The sequence below is a fragment of the Microtus pennsylvanicus genome, chromosome 15, assembly GCF_037038515.1.
Source record: "Microtus pennsylvanicus isolate mMicPen1 chromosome 15, mMicPen1.hap1, whole genome shotgun sequence".
Lineage (NCBI taxonomy): Eukaryota > Metazoa > Chordata > Mammalia > Rodentia > Cricetidae > Microtus > Microtus pennsylvanicus.
The window spans coordinates 10107161-10131766 of NC_134593.1; the positions used below are offsets into that span (position 1 = coordinate 10107161).

Below are 24606 nucleotides of genomic sequence, written 5' to 3' on the forward strand. Positions count from 1 at the left end.
TCTTCCTTGTAGATTCTTCTGCGTTAGGCCTTCCGCAGCAAATGCCTGCTGAGCTGGCTGTTGAATAGTGCTGTATCATGCCAGCAGGCTCTTTGAGGCTTGAGTTAAAGGGAAAGTGATGGGAAATGACGTGCTAAGCCACTTTTAACATGTATTTGAGCATTAGTAACTGAAGTTTCACTTACACAATGACCTGTCTGACTTTTCATTTAGGTTTGTATGTTGAGTAACAGTGTGACTTGGAAACCAAGAACAGGTCATTGGCAAGATGTGTCTCCTGTCAGGTAGGAGCTAACATGGAGCTCCTATACCTCCCAACTCCATATGTTATGAGGGCCTATCTAATGTATAGAAAGGACTTAAAGTTGTGTATGCTTTTTTTTTTATAGTGTGCCTAGATATAATTAGTGGAGCATAACCAGTGATTTCTGTGTATCTTTCTCCTTGCAGGGTAAGTAAGCTCTTACTGTAGGTGTGACTGTAGAACTTTATCCAGCCCATTCAAATGGTCTGTATTAAAAAGCATTTATATCCAGCTATTTGTCACTTCATATCCACAGATGTACAGCTCAATAATCAGATGCAAGTCAGAAATTTGCATAACAAAAGTATTTTAGAGGGGAAAGAAAACTATTGCTCCATTCATTGCCTAGCCTTGTTCATAAATGCCCATCTCCGCTGGAAGCTGTAATAATATTGGTTTCAAGTGACTTTGAGGTGTTTTATTCAGACTGATTGATTTGTGGCCAGATGAGTAGTTAGAAAGTGTCTGATATTTAGCAGTATAACCTAGGAGATGGTTCTGAGTGAATCTTCCAAAGTGATGCCCAAAGATGTTCTGTTCCTGGATTTCTTGACTTGTTTCTCAGAGCCATTTACTGTGACTACAATTCAGAAATTTCCAGTGTCTGAAAGGAGTGTGTAACAGCTGCCTATTCTGTTTACTTCGGAAAGTGATATCAAGCACAAGGTGTGAGTCTGAGGTAGAGCGAGGGATTTGCTCTGCGTCCATTTCTTGATAACATTGTGGAAGACATGGAGCGTCTTGACGTGCAGAAGACCGGTGTCTCCCAGATGGCAGTGTTATACAGTGCCTTTTCTAAACACTTATATTTGATTGGTAATGCTTATGTATTTTGGAGAATGAGTTTCTTAAATGAGTTGATGACAATAGATCCTAAAACTAAAGAAAACACGAAATCACGAAGTGTAGTCATGTTTTGTTAAAGCCTAAGCATGGAGGTGGTGGTGCAGCCCTCTCTTAGGCCTTAGAGCGTGCTCGTTCCACTTTTGCATATTTAATAAAAACTGTCTCAACTACTCCTTGTGTCGTTGATGGGTAGTGCTTGAGTCCATGTAATCTTTGTGCTGATTTCAAGTGTAGCGTGCACAGACCAGGACCCTAGATTGTGTCCCCATTGCTTTTAGATAGATCATATACTTTGGGCAGGTAAAATACTTTCCCTGGAATATTGGCATTGTACTTCATTTTTGTGTGCTCTGCAGTGCAGGGTTTCTCTGTCTAGGAGCCTTAACTGCCCTGGAACTCACTTTGTAGACCACGCTGGCCTCAAACTCACAGAGATCTGCCTGCCTTTGTTGGGACTGAAAGATGTGCACACCACTGCCCAGCCGGGCATTGCATGTTTCTAAACCTCACCACACAAGTATATTCCATGACTAATGTTTCCCTGCTGTGGGTAATTAAAAATCTTCCCATGTGCGTGGAATTAGAAGAGTTTAGTCAGACATCTGAATGTAGAAGTTTGACAGACACTTGCAGTGGGAACTGAGAGGTACTTTGAAAATCCAGTTGTTAGATTACTCAGGAATGAGCTTTGTCTTGGGAGGAGTGACTGCAGACGTTGCTGGAGTCTGGGGCTAGGGAGGTGTCCTGTTGATGGAGTGTTTGCCCTGGGAGCTGAGAACATGCGTTTGCTAGTCTCGATACTGAGGGAAGAATCTGATGTGTACTTGTAATCCCAGTGCTGGGAAGATGAAGACAAAAAGAGTCTGGGGCTCACTGACAGTCTAGCCTACTTGGCAAGGTCTAGAAAATGAGACCCTATCTCAAAAATCTGGGTGGACAGATCCTGAGGAACTCATTCTCCACACACGGAGATTTGCTGGTGATGGTCTCAGTCACTGTCTAAAGATTCCAGGTACTGTGACTTTAAAATTGGTTGAAATTGCAGTATGTACAAAAACAAAAAACAAACAAAAAAAACCCTAAAAAAACAAATTAAGAAACACACACACACAAAACTTTTGGGACATTTTTTTTAAAATGTCCCTGGATTAAAATTTGGTACTAGTGCTGTATGATTCTCCCATCTTTCTCAGTATTTTTTAAAGGAATCATAAATTCTATAAGCTAGTTAGTTGGTTGTGGTGGCGCACACCTTTAATCCCAGCACTTGAGGGAGGCAGATGCAGGAGATCTCTGAGTTCAAGGCCAGCCTGGTCTACAGAGTAAGAGCCTGTCTCAAAAATGAAAAGAAGAAACACCCCAAGTGTGCATGGAAGCACTAGGGTCCCCACGGTGGTAAGGTGCGCTGGGAGGGAGCCGGCTCTAAGCTCAGAGTCCCTTGTAATTCTGTAAGTAGTGAAGTAGGAAAAGAGAATTGCAGGAGGGGGGAGGGTAAAAGTTTTTTACAAGTAGTGAGTAAGGTGTGTGAGAGATGGTTCAGCGGATAGAAGCACTTGCCACCAATCCTGATGGTCTGAGTTTGATCCTGGAACCCACGTGAAGGAAGAGGAGAACTGACTTCTGCCCCTTGACCTCTGACCTCCACCTGTACTGGTTAACTGTGGGTCTGCATACAAAATCTTCATTTTTACTGTGTCACATGCCTACCAGTGACTGTCGGAAGAGGCCAAAGCGGGCTAAACAATGAAAGCCCAGTGTTTTTCCTTTCTTTCCCTGGCGTCCTCTAGGTAAGCGAGAAAGTCAGTGCACTTCTAGAAAGACAGCTGTATCAACTGTGCAAATTCATGACCCGAAGCTTTTGGAGGAACCACACATAACATTTATATTCAGGATGGTAGCACTAGTAGTTTTGCTAGAGAACTTGGGAACTTCACACGTAGGCATGTATTTGAAATCTTCATTATCTGGACACAGATCTTGATAGTGAATCTCTTGATGATAGATATGTAGCTAATTTATCCCGGAACTCATGAAGATAATTATATTGCTGGAAAAAAAAAGTAAAGATATGTTGAAGTCCAGAAAATAGGACCAGAGTAGATAGACCCCCATACTTGCTAAGAACAGGAGAAGGTGCTGGCCAAGCCAGGAGGTGGGAGGGGCAGGGTCAGAGGTGAGGTTGGGTAAGGAAGCTACCCTTACTGGAAGGCAGGATGGAATTCACAGGAGGGTTTTCTAAGTCTATACAATGCTTCCTTTATTGCTGAGACTAATAGTCAAAGGGCATCTTCTGTCCCATGTGGAAGGGCTTACTTTTTGCTTGTGTTTTTTTCACTACTGAATACGGAGGAGGGCATTCTCTCTAACAACAGTGACACAGTCTAACAGGAGTTTGTAGAAGCCCAAGCTACTCGTGCTCCCCGTCCCCCATTTTTTTGGTTTTTCGAGATGGGTTTTTCTGTAGCTTGAAGCCTGTCCTGGAACTGGCTTTGTAGACCAGGCTGGCCTCGAACTCACAGAGATCCGCCTGCTTCTACCTCCTGAGGGCTGGGATTAAAAGTGTGCGCCACCACCACACAGCTGCTACTGGTACTTTTGATGACAATCCATTTGGAATAATTTTCATAAATAAAAAATTTAAAAACCAAACATCATTATACAGATAAGCTAAGTAAGTGCTTTTTGACAATTTATTGAAGTTGAAATCTCTTTCCAAAAGACAGCTCTGATAGCCCACCATCCCTGATAGTGAAACCCTGCCGTGCTGGCTTTCCTGGGAGAGGTGGGGATGTCCAGGGGATGAGCTGACGCCCACGAGTGTGGGCCTCATTCTCGGTGACACATGTATAGTGCGTACATGTCGGACCATGGTTCTTGTTAGAAAAAGGAGACTGAACTTCCTAAATTTGAAGTATTTGATGTTAACAGAATAAAGGGAGTTCTATTTTCAGAACTTCTGTAGAGAAGTAGATGCAGTAAGGTGTATTTTATGAACGGCCATGTTTAAACCTTGAGAAGCAGTTTGCTTGACCTGAATGAGTTAGTACAGTAAGTCCCAGTACTTGATGCTGGTGTAGTCCGCTAACCCAGGGAAGGGAGACTGGACCACAGGCAGCCTGTGGGTGAGGATTCGTGAGCACCAGGCTGATGACAGGCTAAGCTGGTTCCATGGGGTGGGGGTGGGGGGCGGATGATTGCCACATCTGGCGCGGTGCTGCTGCCTTCTTCCTACTTGTCTCTACATGTTCAGGAGAATGGAAGGCATCTGGTATCCATGGCAACAGACAATAAACTAAGCACTGCTGCGCAGTTCTGATACCACTCATCAACGTGTCGGGGCACAGCAGGATCTTTAGAGTGCTTGGGCTGCAAGTCTCCCCAAGAAAATGAAGGTTACAGTAGCCATTTCCTGACCAAGTGTGAGCATCAGCCCCAGAACTGACTGGGGCAGAGCTGAACAGTCACATCTCTCAGTGAGCAAAACGCAGAGTTTAACATCGTCATTATTTTGTTTAAAATTCAGTGGCTTGTGCAGATAGCTTGGTTGTATTTACATGTAAATGCAAAAGGTAAACCCATATATGTGCATCAGGATTTGGAATGTCAGCTCAAGGCCCTCTTACCTTGATGGTCTGTATGGCCCCAGATCCCCTGACATCTCGAAGGCTGTCTATGGCTTGCTGTGGTGATACTGAGTCAGACAAGTATAGGAGGAGACAAGCAGCTACTGAGAACATGACAGAATAATAATGGGTTATTAAAAACTGGTTTGCTTTTGTTGTAAAGAGGCTAGATAGACTTCGTGGCCACAGCAAACTCTGTTCAGTGCGATTGCTAAAAGACAGACACTATAGTCTGCACTTTGAGACTTCTGTGATTCATACTAACGGCTTTGTTGCTACACACATTTCTCTGTGTACAGAGCTAGGAGTAGACCTTTGAGTCACGGTGACTGAGAGACAGACTCATTTTAAAGAGCAGTTGTGCTGCTTTACATCCCCAACAGTAGTGCTGAGCTCCTGTTTCTTGGAGTGCGCGCCGATTCTTTCCATTTTAACATCGCAGCCATACCTAGCTGACATTACTGCGCACAGTTCTCATGTGCTTTTTGGGGAAATGTTTACTCATGTCCTTTGCTCACTGTTTAGTTGCCATGTTGGTCTATCTGTATGGGTATGCTACATATTCTAGATGTATTCCCTTACCACGTACATGCTGTGCCCCCCCCCATTCTATGTACAGTCTTTGCATTTTGGCAGTATCCTTTCATATGTTTTCACTTGGATCTTGTTTATCCTGTTTTATAATAAATTTTTTTTTGGTAGCACACTTTAAAATTAATACACAGAGGCTGGAGAGATGGCTCAGAGTTAAAGGGCACTGAATGCTCTTCTAGAGATCCTGAGTTCAATTCCCAGCAACCACATGGTGGCTCACAACCATCTGGTGGGATCTGATGCCCTCTTCTGGATAAAGGCAGACATGCTGAGAGAGCACTCATATACATTAAAAAAAAATCAATCAATTAAAAAAAAATAGACAGTAAGTAACTATACTATGTTGTTGTTTCCTATTTGTTTGGGGTTTTTGAGTCAGGGTCTCCCTGTAGACCTGCTTGACCTTGAACTCCTGCTATGCTGTGAGTTTTATACTGAGGCACTGGGTATTCTTTAGCATTTTCAATCAGTGTCATAACACTTCATGGGAAGAACATCAGGAAAACCCAGACACAATGCTAAGACTTGCAAGTGATCCTCCTAGGCCAGGCTGAGAACAGCTGGCACACCCACCTAGGCTTTCCAGGAAAAACCAAGTTCAAGGCTTTACTCAATCCCTGAGTCTTGGTAAACTTACATTGTGCTTTCTTTCCTTAACTATAAAGTGAGACAAGGTCTCCCGAAGGAGTTTGCCTTTTTTTGAAGTTAAAGAGTTAGTGAAAATCTATTTCTTACCAAGACAGGATCTTCCAAGTCCTCCATAGCAGCTGAAAGGGAAAGAGAGTTTTGAGGTGCGTCCATTTTCATTCTATCCCAGTACAGCTCAAGACTTCTCCTCTGCCCACGGTTACCTCTCCAGCACCCGGCACAGCACTGCACAGAGTAGCATGCGCAGTTAAACCACCCCAGAGCCGTGTGCGCTCATTCATATGGGGAGGGATTCTGAATACCTGGAAGGACCAAAGAATGCTGAACCCCAAGACCTATGGCTGAGAAATGGAGCACTAAAGAACTAGGAATCAAGGCTATCTGTCTTTTAGGTAAAATTTGAGTGGTTTTGGACCAAGTGCCAACCACACAATGAATGATCCGTCATCTGTCAAGCACAGAGGTGACAGATCAGTGTTAGGGAGGGGCTGGAATCCTTGCTTTTTTACCATTACCTGTGTTAATATTAGAGGGCTGCCTGAGGCAGTGTTTATCCCGGGCTTAGAACACAGGCTGGCGGAGGAAGAGACGAGTGAACGCTAGTGGAAATGACCTAGCACTGTGAAGATGTCAACAGTTCTGCAAAGCAGCCATCAAAGCTGGACAATCATTTTAAAGACTCTAAAAAAGTACATTGTAGGAAAATAAGCAAAAGCCCAGCCATTGGATGCTTTAATCTTACGAGCCTGAAGCATTCTCCCAGTACAGGGACACCCATCCACCTATCTACATCCATCTCCACAAAACAGAGGTTGCTGTGAAATTTTTGAAAAAGAAATTTCGAAACTGTTTGGAAAATGGGCCTAAAAGTTGTATTTTTTTCCTTGTTGCATCTGATGCTAATTTGTATATGCCTACAAAGAAATTATACACACTTGTGTATTCTGAAATTCTGCCTTTGCATTACTTCGAGATGGGCCTGCTGTTTTATGGGAGATTCCACCATGCCAAGCTTTTGCCTCAGGTGCTGGGGGTCAAACTCAGGCCCTCACACTTGTGGCAAGTATATTAGCCACTGGGCCGCCTCCTCAGCCCTCGGAAGTCATATTTTAAAAGACTGCTTTTTGTAGTGCTCAGATGCACTCCCTGCCTTCCTCTATAGGCGCTCAGATGCACTCCCTGCCATTAATCTATAGGCGCTCAGACGCACTCCCTGCTGTTCCTCTATAGGCGCTCAGACGCACTCCCTGCTGTTCCTCTATAGGCGCTCAGATGCACTCCCTGCCTTCCTCTATAGGCGCTCAGATGCACTCCCTGCCGTTCCTCTATAGGCGCTCAGATGCACTCCCTGCCTTCCTCTATAGGCGCTCAGATGCACTCCCTGCCGTTCCTCTATAGGCGCTCAGATGCACTCCCTGCCGTTCCTCCTGAAGGGCAGTAGCAGGAAGTGTCTGATGCATCCTCTGCACCAGGCTCTGAGCTAGCACTTTCCACGCATCAGCTCTCTAGTCCTGACAAGAGGAGGGAGATCATGGCCAGGAGGAAGCGTTGTGACTGGCATATTGCTCGTGGGCTGTCCAGGGAAGAAGAACGTACTGTATCAGGGTTTTCCGGTGGTTTTTAAGGCAGGTGGCCAGCTCCTCCATGATTCCCCAGCAGCTGCCTATGTCGGGAGTCCCTCCATCTGGAATTGGGTGGTGATGGGTGACAATTCCAGACTGTTGGTAGAGGTCCAGAAGGTTTGGGACTCTATATTTTGACAGCTCCCCTCTGGTGCAGAAAACAAATACGTCTTGGATCCCGTAGCTCTTTAGTTCCTCTGCCAAGACCAAGACACACACAGATGCACACATAAAACAGACATGTTTAAATAGTCAAGAGAGTATATATAGAGTTACATTCTTCAACCAAAATAGTAACAGCTGAGAATTTGTAAATCTGATATATCTGATGAAAATACCTAAACCAAAAGCTGATGAGAATTAAACCAGGTTGATTTATAAGTAAAATGCTTTTGAATGAATTTCAAGATAGGCTGATGGGTTTCTCTTGCAATAAATCCTGCCTTTAATAGTTAATATTTAAACTCTTGAGAAGGAACGATAGCACTATTTTAAGTTGTCCTTTTGTCCAAGAATTAGCCACGTGCACTCTAACCCTGCCTTTCTCGGGCAGGTGTTATAAATCATCTCCAGCTGAAGCCCTGTGTTCTTCCGCTGTTCTGCACTGAACCATACCAACATGAATTTACTTTTATAAACTCGGTCTTGAGAAAATAAGGCATTAACTGCACTAACCTTAATGATTTAGAGCTTTTCATTTTAATACTGTGAACCAAGAACTATTTCTCTACGATTTTATACTGGAACTTAAGAAAAAAGATTTTCTTTTTAAACTATGTGCATATATGTATGTCTGTGTCAGGGTATGTGCACATGTGTGCAGGTGCTTGTGGAGGCCAGAAGAGGGCGATAGATCTCCAGGAGCTGGAGTTACAGGTGTTAAAAACCACCCTATGTGGTTCTGGGAACTGAACCCTGGTCCTCTGCAAGAGCAGCACCCACTCTTAACCACCGGGCCGTTCCCCAGCTTCTGGACCTTCTTTATGGCAATATTCATTCTGGATTATTTAGTTAAAAACAAGTAATTCTGAGCCCAACCTGTGGACATTTATCTAAGCACAAAGTCTTTGCAGTTGAAGTGTAAAACATATATCTTACTTTAAAGACAAAGAGAATAAAGGTAGAAATGATCTTAATATTTTGCTTGATTGCATATTTCCTCTTGTGTGGAAATACTATATATGACATTCCTAGTATGTATGTATATATACACATACATAAACATGCACACATATGAAAGTAGAACAGATTATACGGAGAAGGAAAGGATCTAAAGGGAGAAGGAGGAAAGAGGGGAATGTGGAGGGAAGAAAAAGATTACTTTCTCATTTTGTTTTGTCTCATACGTGCAACTTATATTTTAAAAATACATATATTTAATGAGATGTGAAATCAGAGGGACTAACCTGGGGGGAGGAAGGAAAGATGTTGAGGTGAACATGAACAAATATAATAATGTTGTAATAAATCTCATAATTTTGTTCACAAAAAATAATATAAAAAGGATAATTTGCTTTCTACTTAAAGGCTGGGTTAAATGATGATACTTAGAATATATTAAATTATTAAAATTTTAACTTCTTTATCTTGTTTTTAGAGACAGGTTTCTCTATAACAGCTCCAGCTATCCTGGAACTCACTCTGTAGACCAGGCTGGCCTTGAACTCAGAGATCCACCTGCCTCTGCCTCCTGAGTGCCGGGGTTAAAGGTGTGCACCACCATGCCTGGTAGTTATGTCTTAGCTTTTTGAATGTGGCAACTAGAAAGTGTCATTCCGTACACAGCTTCCATTTGTGGCTGTGACTGCATTTCGTCGTGTTTGTTCTCTAAGTCAGGACTTTTGGTATGATCTAAGGAGGCCTGAAGCATGATGTCCTCCAGCCCACTTCCTCAGTGCTGAGACTACAGACATGCACCATCATGCCCCGCTTAGATAGTCTCATCTTGATAAAGCTATCATAGTGTTACAATTGTAAAATAATTTTAACATATTTAATAAAACTTTCAGAAGAGGGGATAATCTATTTGTCTTCCATACACACTTGACAAAATATGGTGGTTTTCAGATTTTCCCAAGGATACACCACAGGAAGTTCTAGGTCTCTCACCAAGTGTTTTGATCTGTTCTATATAATAAATCCTATGAATGATTTCATTGTTAAAAATATAAAGTTAATGAAAAAACTAGAATCTTCCTATTATAAAAGCCACTAAATAAATAGGAAACTCCAAAATGTGTAAGGTTAGTTTTTGAACCAGCAATTTAAATAGTATTTGCTATGTCCTCCAAATGGAACATGTATACCTGAAGCAGAATATGTTTATAAACACCACAAAGGCCAATCCAAGCATTAGACTCTTCATCCCTTTTGATTTTGAGACAGGGTCTCACTGTGTCACTCTGGCTGGCATGGAGCTTGCCGCGTAGACCAGGATGGCCTACCTCTGCGCCCTGGGATTAAAGGATTGCACCACCATGCCTTTCTTCTCATCTTTTTGATAGGTAAGAAATAAAGTACATTAACCAACTACCAGAACAAGTAGGACAAAGTATGATGAGTTTAAAAATTCTGTACCAGTCAGACTCAAACCAAGCGTAGATACTTATTTTCTGTGTGATTAGGCTCTTAGTGTTTAAGTAGGTTACAATATTCCGGCCCAATCAGAATGAAATATGAATTTCCCATTTGTCACTATCATATAATATGCAAGAAGACTGCTGGGGTTATCATTAGAGTGGAGACGGCAGCGGCATGAGCATCCTTGAGCAAAGAAAATAGCTCACGCTGCCGGGCCCACCTGCATGTTGGCTTTATTCTGACCAAGGGTGGACAACTTTCCTGCTACCCGGGGGGCTCCCAGCTCAGGCTAAATTTGTGCTACCACAGTCAAGTCTGCAAGGAACAGTGTGTTCAAAGGCATGGGCACCGCAGTATGCCAGTTTTCTATTTACAAACTTTTCTCCCTTGAACGGACACAGTTTCTATGTGTGAGCAGAACTGTGACAAGCAAAGTTATGCCCAGGTAAATGATGAACCCCGGGGCCCATCAGATACCGCTTCACATGTAAGAGCTTCACAGTTAGAAATGTCATAAAAACCGATTTTATATATTGAGAAGAGAATAGCTTGACAGATTTTCATGCTTAAAACAAACACACAAGCTAGTAGTAGGTTTTTCTCATAGTGACTCTACCTGTATCTTTGTGAATGTTTCTTCTAACATCTTTAAATTTACAACCTATAGATAAGGCAAGGAAAAAAATTATTTTAGGGTTGTATAATATGGCATATTTGAACACATACAAGCTAGTGTAGACAATCATTTTACATGGCTATTGATGTTTCAATTCCATTCTAAATGTACATATTAATTTCTTAGAGTCTTAGACACAGCTGCAGAAATTGGTAAAATCTACTGACAGAAGCCGCAGTGCTGGAGCTCCTGGCTGTGGGCTTTAAGTCTCACTGAACTAGGTCAGTCAGAACTGTAGCCCTGGGCGTGGAGGGTGTTCCTGAAGGCTTCCAGAAGACAAGCTGCCCAGCGCCGCTCTGACATCAACCTGTCAGCTCACAAAAGTCTGCCCTAATATTACTAGGAAGCCAACAGCATGCTTTTACCTACCTGGAAGAGCACACAGACCGAGAAACTGTGAGCAGTTCACTCGTGACAGAGGTAGCCTGTGAAGAAAAAATTACCATGCTTAGTGTTTAAAAGCTAGAAATGGAGCTGGACAGTGGTGGCGCACGCCTTTAATCCCAGCTCAGGGTGCAGAGGCCAGAGGATCTCTGTGAGTTCGAGGTCAGCCTGGTCTATAGAGTGAATTCCAGGACAGGTTCCAAAGCTACGCAGAGAAACCCTGTCTTGAAAACCAAAACCAAAAAAAGGCTAGAAATAGAAATTTAGCCTACTCAACAGAAGCATCTGCCACAGAGTGAGGGTGTTTTAGCATTTTTCAGAGGTTGCAAAATACCAGTTAATCAGATGGGGGAACAACAAAGGCCTAGAATGACTGGAAGTTTGGAAAGGGGGGCTTTCATACCATTTATATCTTCAGAAAAAAGCTAATTTAAGTTTACCATAAAGATCCCTTATAGGTAGAACCAGTAACCTGTGGTGTGCATCCCAAATGCTTGGGACCACATGTTTTTCAGAGCTCGGAGTTTAGTGATTCTAGAATGATTGCAAAGGCTTGACCAACTTGAGCATCCCAATCCGAATATCTAAAAATTCAAAATGCTCAGAATAAAAAATCTTTTCAAGTGCCAGTGTGAGTCTCAAAAAGTTGTAGGTTTGGACTATTTAAGATTTCAGACAGAAATGCCCAGTCAGTAGGAACCTTAGTTGAATGAACTGGAAAATTCCATTTTAATACTAATTTTGCAATGTTAAACTCTTTTGGTTAAATTGTCATACAGATATAATTAATTGTATACCCAGGGACAGAGGCCCTGTCTGTAAGTCAGGAGACGTTTGGAGAAAAGCCAGAGGCATCACAGAGGTAACAGCTGGGACAGAAAATTAGGTGTGGTTTTGAGTTTAAAAAGGAGCCTGGTAGGTAACGTTTATTTGATGACAGAATAAAGGACCTTTCGCGACAATTCTTAGTGCTCAGCGTTTTCTTGAGAGATCAGAACTTCTATTTCCAGTGCTGGGCCTTGAACGCAGGGGTTGACAGCCGTGTGCTCTATCGCTAAGCCACGTCCCAGTGAGACGCTGGCCTTATGGGGACGAGAGAAACCAGTTGGTTGCTGGAAGTACAGACTTGGAAGTTGATTGACAGAGAAACTCTTTTTGATTGTGATGGTTGATGTTGACCTGCTTGGCTGGATTAAGGAGCACCTAACCGATCGGGAAGACACACCTCTGCGTGTTTCTGTAGGACATTTCCAGAGACAGTGAGGCCAGGAGGTCCTAAGAAGGGCTCGGCTGGCTGGGAAGCATGTCCTTGGGGACATGCCCCTCCCTGGCCCCTTGCGTCACTGTCCACTCCGCTTCCGGGCGGCCGTGGTCTGGACTCCTCTGCTCTGCCATGCACCCTCCCCGACATAATGGATGGAAACCTCTGAACTGATGGCTAAAACCACCCTTTTCTCCCTTCAGTTGTGTGTGTTGTAGTCTGTCACAGCAAGAGATGCAGATATATTGATATGGCTTTCATATTAAATGGTCCACTGATAGATACATCACACCACAAATAGTTCTGTGTACTAAATGGGATTTGACTTAATGATAAATTATTGAATACCCTATTTTTGGTATTCCAATGGTTTCTCTAATTCTAAAAGAATACATAAATTTTAGTAGGAGATCATTTCAAAATATTCCACTTCTTATTGGCTTCTACAAAGATTTTTTTCTTCAATGTCCACAAGAGAGATATGTGGTTTTATTTCATATCAGAAAGTAAATAAATCACGGAATAAGGAAATCTCTTAAATATGAAAATTCTAGGTTGGCAGAAGAGAATTACACAATTACATGCATTATCTTGCCCGGAACTGCTGTACCATCAAACACTGTAGCTTACCACTGAAATGCTAACGTACCATGAGATTTGAATTGGAGTCTGTTCATCTTCAATAGGCTCTTCGTCTGAAGAATCAAACTCACTTGCCTGTATTGAAATGGGCTTCAAAAGAAATGTTATATTAAATTATTGCAAGGAATATTTGCATGTGATTTTTTTACATAGCCAATCCTTGATTAAACACCCACTGAATTAATACTTGTGTTTTTTTGGTCATTAACCTGAACTGTCAGCAATATCAATAAATGATTAGTGCTGACCATTTGATTAATCACGGCACTGTACGGTGGGCAGAATTAGACCAAAAGGATATCTGACTCCTGGATTTGGTCCTTGGATCATCTCAGGCAAGGCACCGGGTGCAGCTCTCAAGTGCCATCTGCCCATCCCTTTTCAAGCATCTCTTGGACCTTGTGCTGGCATGCTCTGGAGACCCTGTGACATAGCTAAGAGACAGCAGTCTGCAGGATTACAGAATGGCGGAAGTGCTAAAATCGCAGAAACTGTGCTGTGGAGCCGAGGGAATGGCTCGCCATTGAGGGAGCAGCAAAGGGTTTCACAGGGACCATCCGGCTAAGCTTTGAAGAAACTGCAGGTTTCTAGGTAGACAGGGAAGTTGAAGCAGTGTGAAAATTCAAGAGCTGAGCCAGTTATGATGTCGGCACTGGGGAAATTGAGGCACAAGTTCTATAGAGCAGTGGAATACATGGCCAGGCTGGCTCAAAAGAAAGCCCGAGAGAGAATTTGGGTGGAGGCTTGTGCATTCAGTAGGGATGACTCAGAAGAGACAAGGCCAGTGGGAACTCAGCCTCTTTCTACAAAATAATCCCATACAGCCTAGCAAATGGGTGAACACACGCGAACCAGCTCCCCCTCATCTTTATGAGTCACTGGATTAGAAGAACCCAGACCGACCTTACATGCTGATCTAAGCAGGTGGGGCTCAATTCTGGATGCAGAACTTCCACACGGAAGAAAAACATATCCTTTCCCACTCCCTAGTTGGAGCCATCTTCCGTGTTATTGAGTGGCAAAAAGAGAATGTGTATCTGAGTGATTCCCACATCATTCCTGAATGTGACTGATCCAACACTTCCCAGGCAGTGCTGGACAGCCCAGAATTCCCGTATGCCAGATAGCGGACGGAAAGCAGGCAGACCTCAAGAGAGGAGGGAAGAGAGGCTTCACTACTTGTATTCAGTTCCTCTCTACTCAGAGATCAGATAGCTTATTCCTCTTCTCTGGAGCCAGAAGGCAGGAGTGAATGACAGCTGACATCTCGTGGACACAGGACTCACAAGAGTAACCAAATAACGGGCTGCTTGGCTTTCAAGCCCTTGTAGGAAGGTCTTGCCAAAGGAGCTCACGACAACTCACTTCGGCTATGGACTGGGGTTTCTTAGGACTGCTCTTTGGTATAAAAATAAACAGAACCCAAATGAACCCTTTAAGTAAGGTGTCAGCTGTGAGGTAGTCAGGTGTCAGGTGGGGCTTCAAATCCTGACTAGTCCCCAGCCATCCCCCCCCCAGAACCCCAAGATTTTAAGCTTGTAGGGCCCATTCACTCCACCCCTCCCAGCCAGGTGTGGATAAATCCTAACATGCTAGACGTCTCTGCTTTCCCATGCCCAGCGATTTTGACCTTCAGGGAACAGGATGCAGTCCCAAGAGGACCCCGAGGGAGGGTGGCGGTCGTGATGTCACCCACAAACAGGGTCGTGACTGCCTTTGCATCAGAGGCATCAAGTCACCCACAAACCGGGTTGTGACGGACTTTGCATCTGAGGTTTCAAGCCACTGGCTTGGCCTTCTCTGACAGGGCTGTCGTGAGCCCCTCAGGCGGTCAGCTCCGCCACTCTCCACCTCCCCGACGCGCAGAACGGTTACAGTGCGAGTCGCACCGCTGCCCGCCCAGCTAGGCAGCCGAGGCCGGCCAGCACCTGTCCCCGCGGCGCGGTTCCTTCGGGTCCCGCCGACCCCACTCACCGGCTTCATGGCTGGCCGCGGCTCGCCGTAACCAGTGCAGCCGCTCTCGCAGCATCCGCGTCGCAGCCCGCGCCGAGTCAGTCCCCCGTCAGCCCATTGGTCCATCCGCGTGGGAGGCGGCGCGGCGCCGTCTAACAACCAATCATATCCTCTCTCTGTTTCTTCCGCCGAGCCCTGGCTTAACCTTTAACTGCTCATTGGTTCGAAGGAAGTCTTTGAAAGACGCGCGGGAGGCGGGCCCGGGAGGAAGTTGATTGGCTGGAGGGCTCCGCCCCCTCAGCCAGTTGGGGGCGTGGACGTAGCAAGGGGCGGGGCGTGGTTCTGTAGAGGCTGGTGGCTGCAGACGCAAAGGATTATAGTTCAAGTTCAAAGGCCAACTCTTGTGGGACCAGAAAGAGCCTGTGTTGTAAATGAATTGTGAAAACCAGAAGCCAAAGAATCCTCCTTGTGCGGGAGTCTATCTTTCGGAGTAGTCAGGTTTTCAATTGAGTAGTAGGGAAGACAATCAGCTTTGCCCTAAGTCTACTTACTTAAATGTATCCCCAAAACGTCCGTAATAGTGTTTATCCAACTATCTGAGCCCCTGGCTCAGCTAGGTTGATGTACAACATTAATCAACATACTGGCTCGCTACGATTTTCTATATTGATTGCTTATCTCCAAAATCAAAGGTTAAGTTAGAACAACAAAGCAATAAATGCTATTTTACAGCTATTCTCTCTTAACGTAAGTCTGCTTCCTCAGACGATGTTGCAGTAGACATAGCAAACTAGTTATCCCTAACCACAAATTTACTATTGGTCATGGTACAATGTAGAAGAGCCTCCATGAGTGTGTATAGTTCAAAGAACCATCCAGGATTTAAGCACCTACCTTCTGATATGTGCCTAGGATACTGGCTTTACAAAACTTTAAAAAAAAAATTTCAAACATTTCCCAGTGTGCCAGAACAGCTTGTGTGGAACTGTGAAATAGGTAGCGTTTGGCTATTAGGGCTCGCTCCCTGACAGCTTATCCCATTCTCTCAGAGGTCAGTCGGGTGACAACATCTGCCTCACTCTGAGCTTCCAGGACACTGAGAGGTGAGCAGGACCAGGCAGTGGGTGGGATGCGGGGCTTACAGGATAGTAAGGTGCACACAGGTGTGTGTGAAGCAAGGCATGAGGAGCCCAGACATGGAAACACTGGAAAGGGGGGTGAGGGGCTGACCTAGGGATGTTGCTAAAGCAACAAAAACCACATCCCACATCCAGCCTCACTTGCTTACCATAAACATGGGTTATGGTTTGAGTCTTAAATATTCCTCACAGGGTCATGTCTTGGATGCTTCGTCCCAGCTGGGGGCACTATTTGGGGAAGTTCTAGAAACTTGGGGGTAGATGTTGTATATAGAATTTTCCGTGTTCACTATGGAATGTGGTGAGTTCAAAGGCCTCATTTGAGAGAGTAGGTCCCTAGGGGTGGGCACTGTGAGCATATTTATTGTCCTATCTACTTCTAGTGGCCCCCTGCATCCTCTTCACCATGATGTGAGTTGTTCTGCTCCTCTACGCCCACTCGTGTGATACAATGAAGCATCTGAAACAGGGAGCCAGAAGAAGGCCTCCCTAAAGTTGCCTAGGCCATGCATTTGTTCAGTGTGAAGATAAGTAACTAATACTGCATGTCTGGATAGGTTTTAGGGCAGGAGTCATCATGAGCTTCTTTCCTTTAAATATTTTTGTTTGTTTGTTTTTGTTTTTCGAGACAGGGTTTCTCTGTAGCTTTGGAGCCTGTCCTGGAACTAGTTCTTGTAGACCAGGCTGGCCTCGAACTCACAGAGATCCGCCTGCCTCTGCCTCCCGAGTGCTGGGATTAAAGGTGTGTGCTACCACCGCCCGGCTAAATATTTATTTTTAATGTGTGTGTGTGTGTGTGTGTGTACCATGTACTTGCCTTGTGTCCATGAAGGGCAGAAGTGTGCTTTGGATCCTCTGGAGCTAGAGTTACAGGCAACTGTGAGTTGTCCCCAATGGGTGCTGGAAATGGAACACAAGTCTGTAAAAGCAGCAAGTGCTCCTAACCTCTGAGCAACTATCCAGTGCTATCAGCTTGTTTCTACGCCAGTCTCTTCCTGAGCAGAAGCCTTATAATCCTTCAGCATAGGGAAGACACTAGGTGTTACTTTAGTCATCTGTTACATGGCCCAAGTGAACAGAAGCAGTTAGTTCACTGTTTCCCTGTGGCAGGTCACAGTCCAGCTGCCTTAAACTCTCGCCATCAGGACCTTCCCGTCATGACGGACCGCATCCTCTGTTGTGAACCGAAACAAACTCTTTGTCCTCTAAGTTGGTTTTGTCAGTGTTTTACTCCAGCAACAGGAAAGTAGTAAAAATGGTCTTTAGCTCAGTTTCTGATGGTGTTCTTGTTCCCTGAAACTTCCTAAGCCAGGCGTCCGCTGTCTGCATTTGTCTTGGGATTTAACCTTCCGCATTTGGACCAGAACGACTCTTTAAGTTCTAGTTACAGCATCCTAGGGATTTTCGAGCCCACAGCTGCAAACTCGTCCACATTCTTCCCACAAATCAACTCTGAACACCAAAGAGCCACCTGGTCAGGTTTATGATAGCAACGGCCCCACATCTTGGTTTCAGTTTTCTGCTTGGTAACTTTTCTCATAGTTAGGGTCAAATTCCTGACAAGACGTGATGAAGGTTTATCCTAGGTTATGTTTCCTGAGACTCATCCCACCATGGCAGGGAAGAAATGAAGCAGGGAAGGGGGACATGGACGCAAGAGCAGGAGTCCAGCCAATGACATTTCATCGGCAGCCAGGACCATAGGGCTGGGCAATAAAGCCGCAAGACCTGCCTCCAGTGACCCATTTCCTCTGGAAAGGCTCCACCTCCTAACTGTTCCATAACCTTCCACAACAGAGCAACCTGTTTAGGGCCAAGTGTTCAGATACATGCGCATAAAGGGTGTGTGTGGGGGGACTGGCATTTCTCATTCAAACCATAGCATACCACTTCAACTGAAAGGCACATCATGTTCAACCATCAGCCAGGATGGAATCCAGAAAGTCTGAAACTGAGTTGATATAATTTCCCACTGCTTTGTACTGACCATGTATCTAGTGAGCAGTCCAGACAAGATCAGTTCTTTTGTTCCAGTAACTTCTGCATTTGATTATCAAACTGTCATCAAGCTATGTGTACTGAAGGAAAGGATACTAGAGGGAGGCCATCGGACTGTGCAGCGAGCTGCATCAGATATTCACATAAGCTATAGAAGTCACACATTTCCGGAGTCAGTTTGATTCCAGTCTACTGGGAGTGGTGGGGAGGGTGCAGTCACTGGGAGATGGAGCCCCTGGTAGAGGTCATTTGCTAGGAAACAACAGGCCTTTACCTCAGAAGTGTGGAGGCAGGCAGCGACTTTTGGTCCCATCTGAAAGTAAAGTCTCTTTCATGGTCATCAACATATAGACCAGCCCATATCTACAGTTATTTCATGGTTTATGTCTCCCTGGAGGGCTGTCCCCATCTGAACTGGCTTTCCCAAGTTAAAGTCTTATTCACTGACCCTCAGCCTGCTTACTCCAGAGATATCATTATTGCTGGAGTCCAAACTCACCAGCAGAGCCGCTGTCAGATTTTAACTTAAAGTCCAAAGAATTAAAATCTGTGGATTCAAGATTAAGCAGTTACAACCCAAAGGCTTTTCTAAGGCAGTTCCAGAGAACCAAGCAACATGTTCCGACCCCAAGAGACAAACATGGCTTTTCTAAGATCTCTTGATTAAAAAGTTGGTCCAGAGTGACCCTCTTAAAAGTGTGCTCACCAGTTAGGAAGTCATGGGTCTCTCTGAGGGTTAGATGTCTGATTTTGGGATAGTTTATTAGCAAAGAAAACTGATTCATTCATTCATTCATTAATTCTAAAAGTAGGGCTAGAGAGATGGTCAGTAGTTAAGAGCACTGGCTGCTCTTGTAGAGGACCTGAGTTCAGTTCCCAGTACCCACACCAAGGCAGTTAACAACAGCTTAACACTCCAGTTCACGCTCTATTTGGTTTCTTGGGGGCACCCACATATGACTATGGCATACACTCATACAGACACATATACATACATAAAACTCTTTTTTGAAAAAGGTTTTAAAATTCTAAGTGTGTCTCTGGCAACTGTTCATCTTTCCATGTTCTCTCCTTTCCCCTGAAGCTCCCGTGAGAAAAAATCACAGTAAACCTCATCTGCTCTGGAGGCTGGCTTTGTTTTCCACACTCAAGAGTTTACATCTCAGTTCACCAATTGGTGCAAAGGCACTTTCTCCTTTGCAAGTTGCTTTGATTCAGGTGAAGTTACAGACATACAATCGTTTTCATCCGTTGTTACCATATACCTAGATAACACAAAGCTATTCTTTATCTTTTAAGAAAACGGTTTGCCATGTTTAGCCATGAATTCAGCCTCTAATTGTGAGCACTACCATATCCAAGCCAGATTCAGTCTGGAGTGTGAGGGGTGACCTGACAGTTACTGTGGCAGGGCACAGTTGGTTTGAAGAAAACAATGGCAAAAGTTTCTCTACAGCTTTGGTGTTACATTGCCAAAAGATTGGGGGCTGTAGGCAGAGACTGCTCGTTCATTCCCCGGCTGCCCAGACCTGAATAACCACACAGGAACTATATTAATTACAACACTGCTTGGCCAATGACTTAGGTGTATTTCTAGCTAGCTCTTACATCTTGAATTAACCCATTTCTATTAATTTGTGTATTGCCACAAGGCTGTGGCTTACTGGGCAAGGCTCCAAAGGTTCCAGCATGTCCTTCTCCTTCAGCAGCTACATGGCATCTCCCTGACTCTGCCTACTTTCTCTCTTCATCTCTGTTTGGATTTCCCACCTGGCTTCACTCTGCTAAGCCTGTAGGAGAAAGGTGGCCTGTTGGTTCCTGGCCAGCCAGTTAGCTTAGACCCAAAATAATCACACAGAAACTGTATCAATTAAATCACTGCCTAGCCCATTAGCTCTAGCTTCTTATTGGCTAACTATTATACTAATTTAACCCATTTCTATTAATCTATATATCGCCATGTAGCTGTGGCTTACTGGGTAAAATTCCCAGCATTTGTCTCTGAAGGCTCCATGGCGTCTCTCTCTAACTCTGTCTTCCTCCTCCCATGCTATAGGCCAAGCCAGTTCTTTATTCATTAACCAATACAAGCAACACATAGACAGAAGGACCTCCCAGCAATAAGCCACTGGCTAAAAAAGTTTTATTTATCAACTAATAAAGCAACACATACACAGAAAGACATCCCACATCAGGAGGCAAAACCAATACGCAAAGTTTTCACATTTTCAATTAATTTTGAAATCCATTTTTGGATATTTGAGGTCTCTTTGTTTTCTTAATTGAAGAAGAGAATAAAACTGAAAGACGTCATCCAAGTTGGAGACCTCATCCCGTCACTGTTAGCTGAAAGGGCCCAAGGCAGCCAGATGAGCCTTGCTTCCCGGGTTTTGAGATGATAGGTCATCTCAGAATTCTACAGAGAATACACAATTCACAACACACACAGAGCAGCTGCCATTCCGTGTGCTGCGGATGCCTTGCCATCGGGACAGTAGACATTTGTCACCTCTTGCCTCTCCAGACTTCCTTTTCCTTCCAATGCTTTTTGTCATAGTTCAGTGCATCAGGACTGTCCTAGCACATCCCGGTTCTGATGCCAACTGGTCAGGAAGATTCCACATGCTCACCTCTAGGTTTGCTGATTTGCTGGGATCATCAGGGTTCAGCAGCAGAGATGACCTCATAGCTGTGGCCTACTAGAGCAAAGGACCACAAGCAAAAGCAGAGAACTTAGAGAAAAGTGCATGCGGCAAACTCTGGGGGAAACTAGGTCTAAGCTTTCAAGAAAGTTCTCCCAGGGATGGTACACAGGATTTGTTTGTTTGTTTGTTTGTTTATTCATAGATTTATTTACTTTTTATATGTTCAGTGTTCTGCCTGCATGTATACCTGCAGGCCAGAAGAGGGCATCAAATCCCATGATAGGTGGTTGTGAGCCACCATGTGGTTGCTGGGAATTGAACTCAGGACTTCCGGAATCTCAGCCAGTGCTCTTAACCTCTGAGCTATCTCTCCAGCTCTGACACAGGATATATTTAATTTCCCCAGGGATAGGTTTGACACTAATGTGAAAGTCGTTAACTAAAACAACTCATTACTCAGTGACCAGGGTTTTTATCGGGTGCTGTGCACACAGGCCAAGAGGGTAGGTGATAAAGCTGATCTTGGTGGGAAGCTTCAGAGCTAAGAGCGCCAACTCCTAGACCAAAAAAATAAAAAAAACCCCACAAAACACACAAACAAAGCAAAAAAGCAAAACCAACCAAACAAACAAAAGCAAAAACCCACCACCACAACAAAAAAACCCAAAAACCCCACCAAAACAACATAACCACCTAGTCTCCTTCTGTTGAAAAGTTCAAGGGAAGGTTCCGGTCAGCTAATTCTTATCTCTGTATGGCTATGGGGAACAATTTCTCCCAGGGCTTTTTCGGGGTATCTAGTACTCCCTCACTCTAGAGCACTGGTTCTCAACCTTTATAACACTGTGACCCTTGAATACAGTTCCTCTTGTTGTGGTAACCCCCAACCATAACATTATTTTGTTGCTACTTCATAAGTGTAATTTTGCTACTGTAATGAATTATATTGTAAATGTCTGAGGCGCAGGATATCTGATATGCAACCCCTGTGAAAGGGTCGTTTGACCTCCCAAAGGGGTTGCGACCCACAGGTTGAGAACCACTGCTCTAGAACATTCACCTCTCTATTTCTCTCAATGTTGTCTCAGATTTTTTTCTTAATTTTTATCATTGAGCATCTTACCCATCTTCCACGAGCATACCTGCCCATTTCTCCTGCCCAGGGAGTCACTTTGAATGATGTGCAAGTTCTTCATCCATCCTCAGCAGGCGTGCTGAGTATGAAGACAGTCCCAATCTGACTTAGTGTAGCTGGGTTTCTTACTCTGTAATTTTGCATTGTTATGGTTCGTAATGTAAATATCTGATATGCAAACCCCAAAGGGGTCGTGACCCACAGGTTGAGGACCACAGATGTAGCTCAACCTATAAATGCACCTTATTCCTCTTGCTTCAGTCTTGGATCCAGGAGAGACTTGTGCTCGAATAGGACTGTGCTTCTTTTTTGTGCTTTTGTTTGCCAGTGCTCTCATTTTCCCCTCGGCATCCTAAAGGTTTGGATTTACTACAGAATGATGCCTACTTCTAATTTGTGTTGATGGTTGCAGTAGATTGTAAAATTTATTTTCCAAACTACTTAACAATTTAAATGGTATTGTTTTTCGTAATTGTAATAGGTTGCATTTGCTATTCTAATATTGCTGACCCTATGTGCTTTTGTGAAATGTGATTTTGATATTGTCCATTAAGAGGTGGAGTCTGAAAGTAAGGTATCCCTGATTTCCTACGATGGTTTGGAAGATTTTTACAATGCTCCAATAAGGTACCACTGGTTGGGGACCAAGTGTTCGTATAAGTGACTGTGAGGGGGACATTTCACATGTAAGCCATCACCAACCTTATAACCAACACATGCTTTAGCAAGGAAAGGAGTGTGGTTTTCTTTTTTGAAAATAGATTCTTCTCATACAATACATCTCAACCACAGTTTCCCTTCCCCATACTCCTCCTAGCTCTCCCCACATCTCCCCTCTCTTCCAGATCCACTCCTTCTCTATTTCTTCTTCAGAAAAAAAGTAGGACTCCAAGAGATGATGGGCAAACAGGACAAAATAAGGTATAATAAGATAAGGCAAAAGCCCTCATATGCGGGCTGGACAAGGCAACCCAATAGGAGGCAAAATGTCTCGAGCAGGCAGGAGAGTCAGAGACTCAGCCACTCCCACTGTTAGGAGTCCTACAAGAACACCAAGCTAACAGCCATCACACATATACAGAGGACCTGGTGCAGACCCGTGCAGTCCCTGTGCACCTGTGTGAATCCCGCTTAGTTGATTCTGTGGGCCATGTGTCCTGGTGTCCTCCATCGCCTCTAACTCCTATAGTCTGTCCTCCCCTCTTTCACTTGGTTCCCCATCTCTGAGGGGAGGGACCTCATGGAGACGAGACCTCCAATTTAGACCCTCTTCATATTGTCTGTCTGTGGGTCTCTGCACCTGTTCCCATCTGCTGCAGAAGGCCTCTCTGATAACACTGGACAAGGCACCAATCTGTGAGTATAGCAGAATATTATTAGGAATTCTCTCTCTCTCTCTCTCTCTCTCTCTCTCTCTCTCTCTCTCTCTCTCTCTCTCTCTCCCCCCCCCTCCCTCCCTCTCTTTTTGCCAGTTGTGTTTGGTTCTACCCTAGGTTCCTGGCCATCCAGGCAGTATAGGGCATGGGCTCCCCCTTGTGGTGTGGGCCTCAAGTTAAACCGTGCGTTGGAACCCAGCGTTGGTTGGCCACTCACACAGGGTCTCCAGCACCATTCATTGCCCTGCATATCTTGCAGGCAGGACAGATTGTAGGTGGAGAGCTTTTGGCTGGACTAGTGGCTTCTTTTCCCATAGCTTGTTGAGTATAGGAGTGAAGGCTCCAAGCTCATACCAGGTAGATTTCTCTGCATTCCATGAGCTGTGTGGATGTTGCCCTTGGAGTGACCTCCTGTCCTAGTATTAGCCTGGGTTGTTTAGGGATCTCAATTGGCCAACAACTTAACTGAATGTAACCCAATTCCACCACTGGAAGACTTACCTGGCTACAAAAAAAAGGTCAATTTCAGAGCTATAGTAATAAAAACCACATGGTATTGGCATAAAAACTGACACGGTGATCAAATGGAATCAAATTGAAGATTCAGACATAAATTAACATACCTATGGACCTGATTTTTTATTTTTTATTAAAAAAAAAGCCAGGAATATATACTGGAAAAAAAAGACAGCATCTTCAACAAATGGTGCTGGTCTATCTAACTGGGTATCTGCATGTAGAAGAATGCAAATAGATCCATATTTATCACCCTGCGCAAAACTCAAGTCCAAGTGGATCAATTACCTTGATATAAAATCAGACGACACACTGAACCTGATTGAAGAGAAAGTGGGTAACAGCCTTGAATGCGTTAGCACAGGAGACACTTTCTGAACGGAACACTGATGGTGCTAAGATCAACAATGAGTAAAAGGAGTGTGATTGTTCAGATGCAGACAGGGTGGGTTTTGCAAAGCATCTGTGAGTGTTGAAGGGATTAGTACCACGAGAGAGACTCCAGCAACTCTGTACTGAGACAACAGAGAAGATGCCTCTCACTCCACATTATGAGTTTTCTTAATAATGCTTGTGTTTTCATGGTAACCATGGCAAGTGAGTCATCTTATTACAAAGCATTAGTTTAAATTATTAAAAGATTAACATTCATGAGCCAAGTATT

General features: G+C 44.2%; 1 protein-coding gene across 2 annotated transcripts; it reads right to left on the reverse strand.

Annotated features, from left to right (window-relative positions):
• Positions 1–1105: 1105 nt before the first annotated feature.
• On the reverse strand, positions 1106–15256 carry Cdkn3 (cyclin dependent kinase inhibitor 3). Of its 2 annotated transcripts, none has more exons than XM_075949010.1 (8): positions 15155–15255; positions 13188–13270; positions 11263–11318; positions 10834–10878; positions 7612–7834; positions 6103–6134; positions 4774–4877; positions 1106–3197 (listed from the first exon to the last, which is right to left on the reverse strand). In XM_075949010.1, exons 1-8 carry the CDS (start codon positions 15161–15163, stop codon positions 3111–3113), a joined length of 639 nt encoding a protein of 212 aa, XP_075805125.1. In that variant the 5' UTR covers positions 15164–15255; the 3' UTR covers positions 1106–3110. The 2 variants fall into 2 exon arrangements, with proteins under 2 accessions (XP_075805125.1, XP_075805126.1); XM_075949011.1 differs by having other exon boundaries at positions 3007–3197; positions 4774–4874; positions 15155–15256.
• Positions 15257–24606: the final 9350 nt, after the last annotated feature.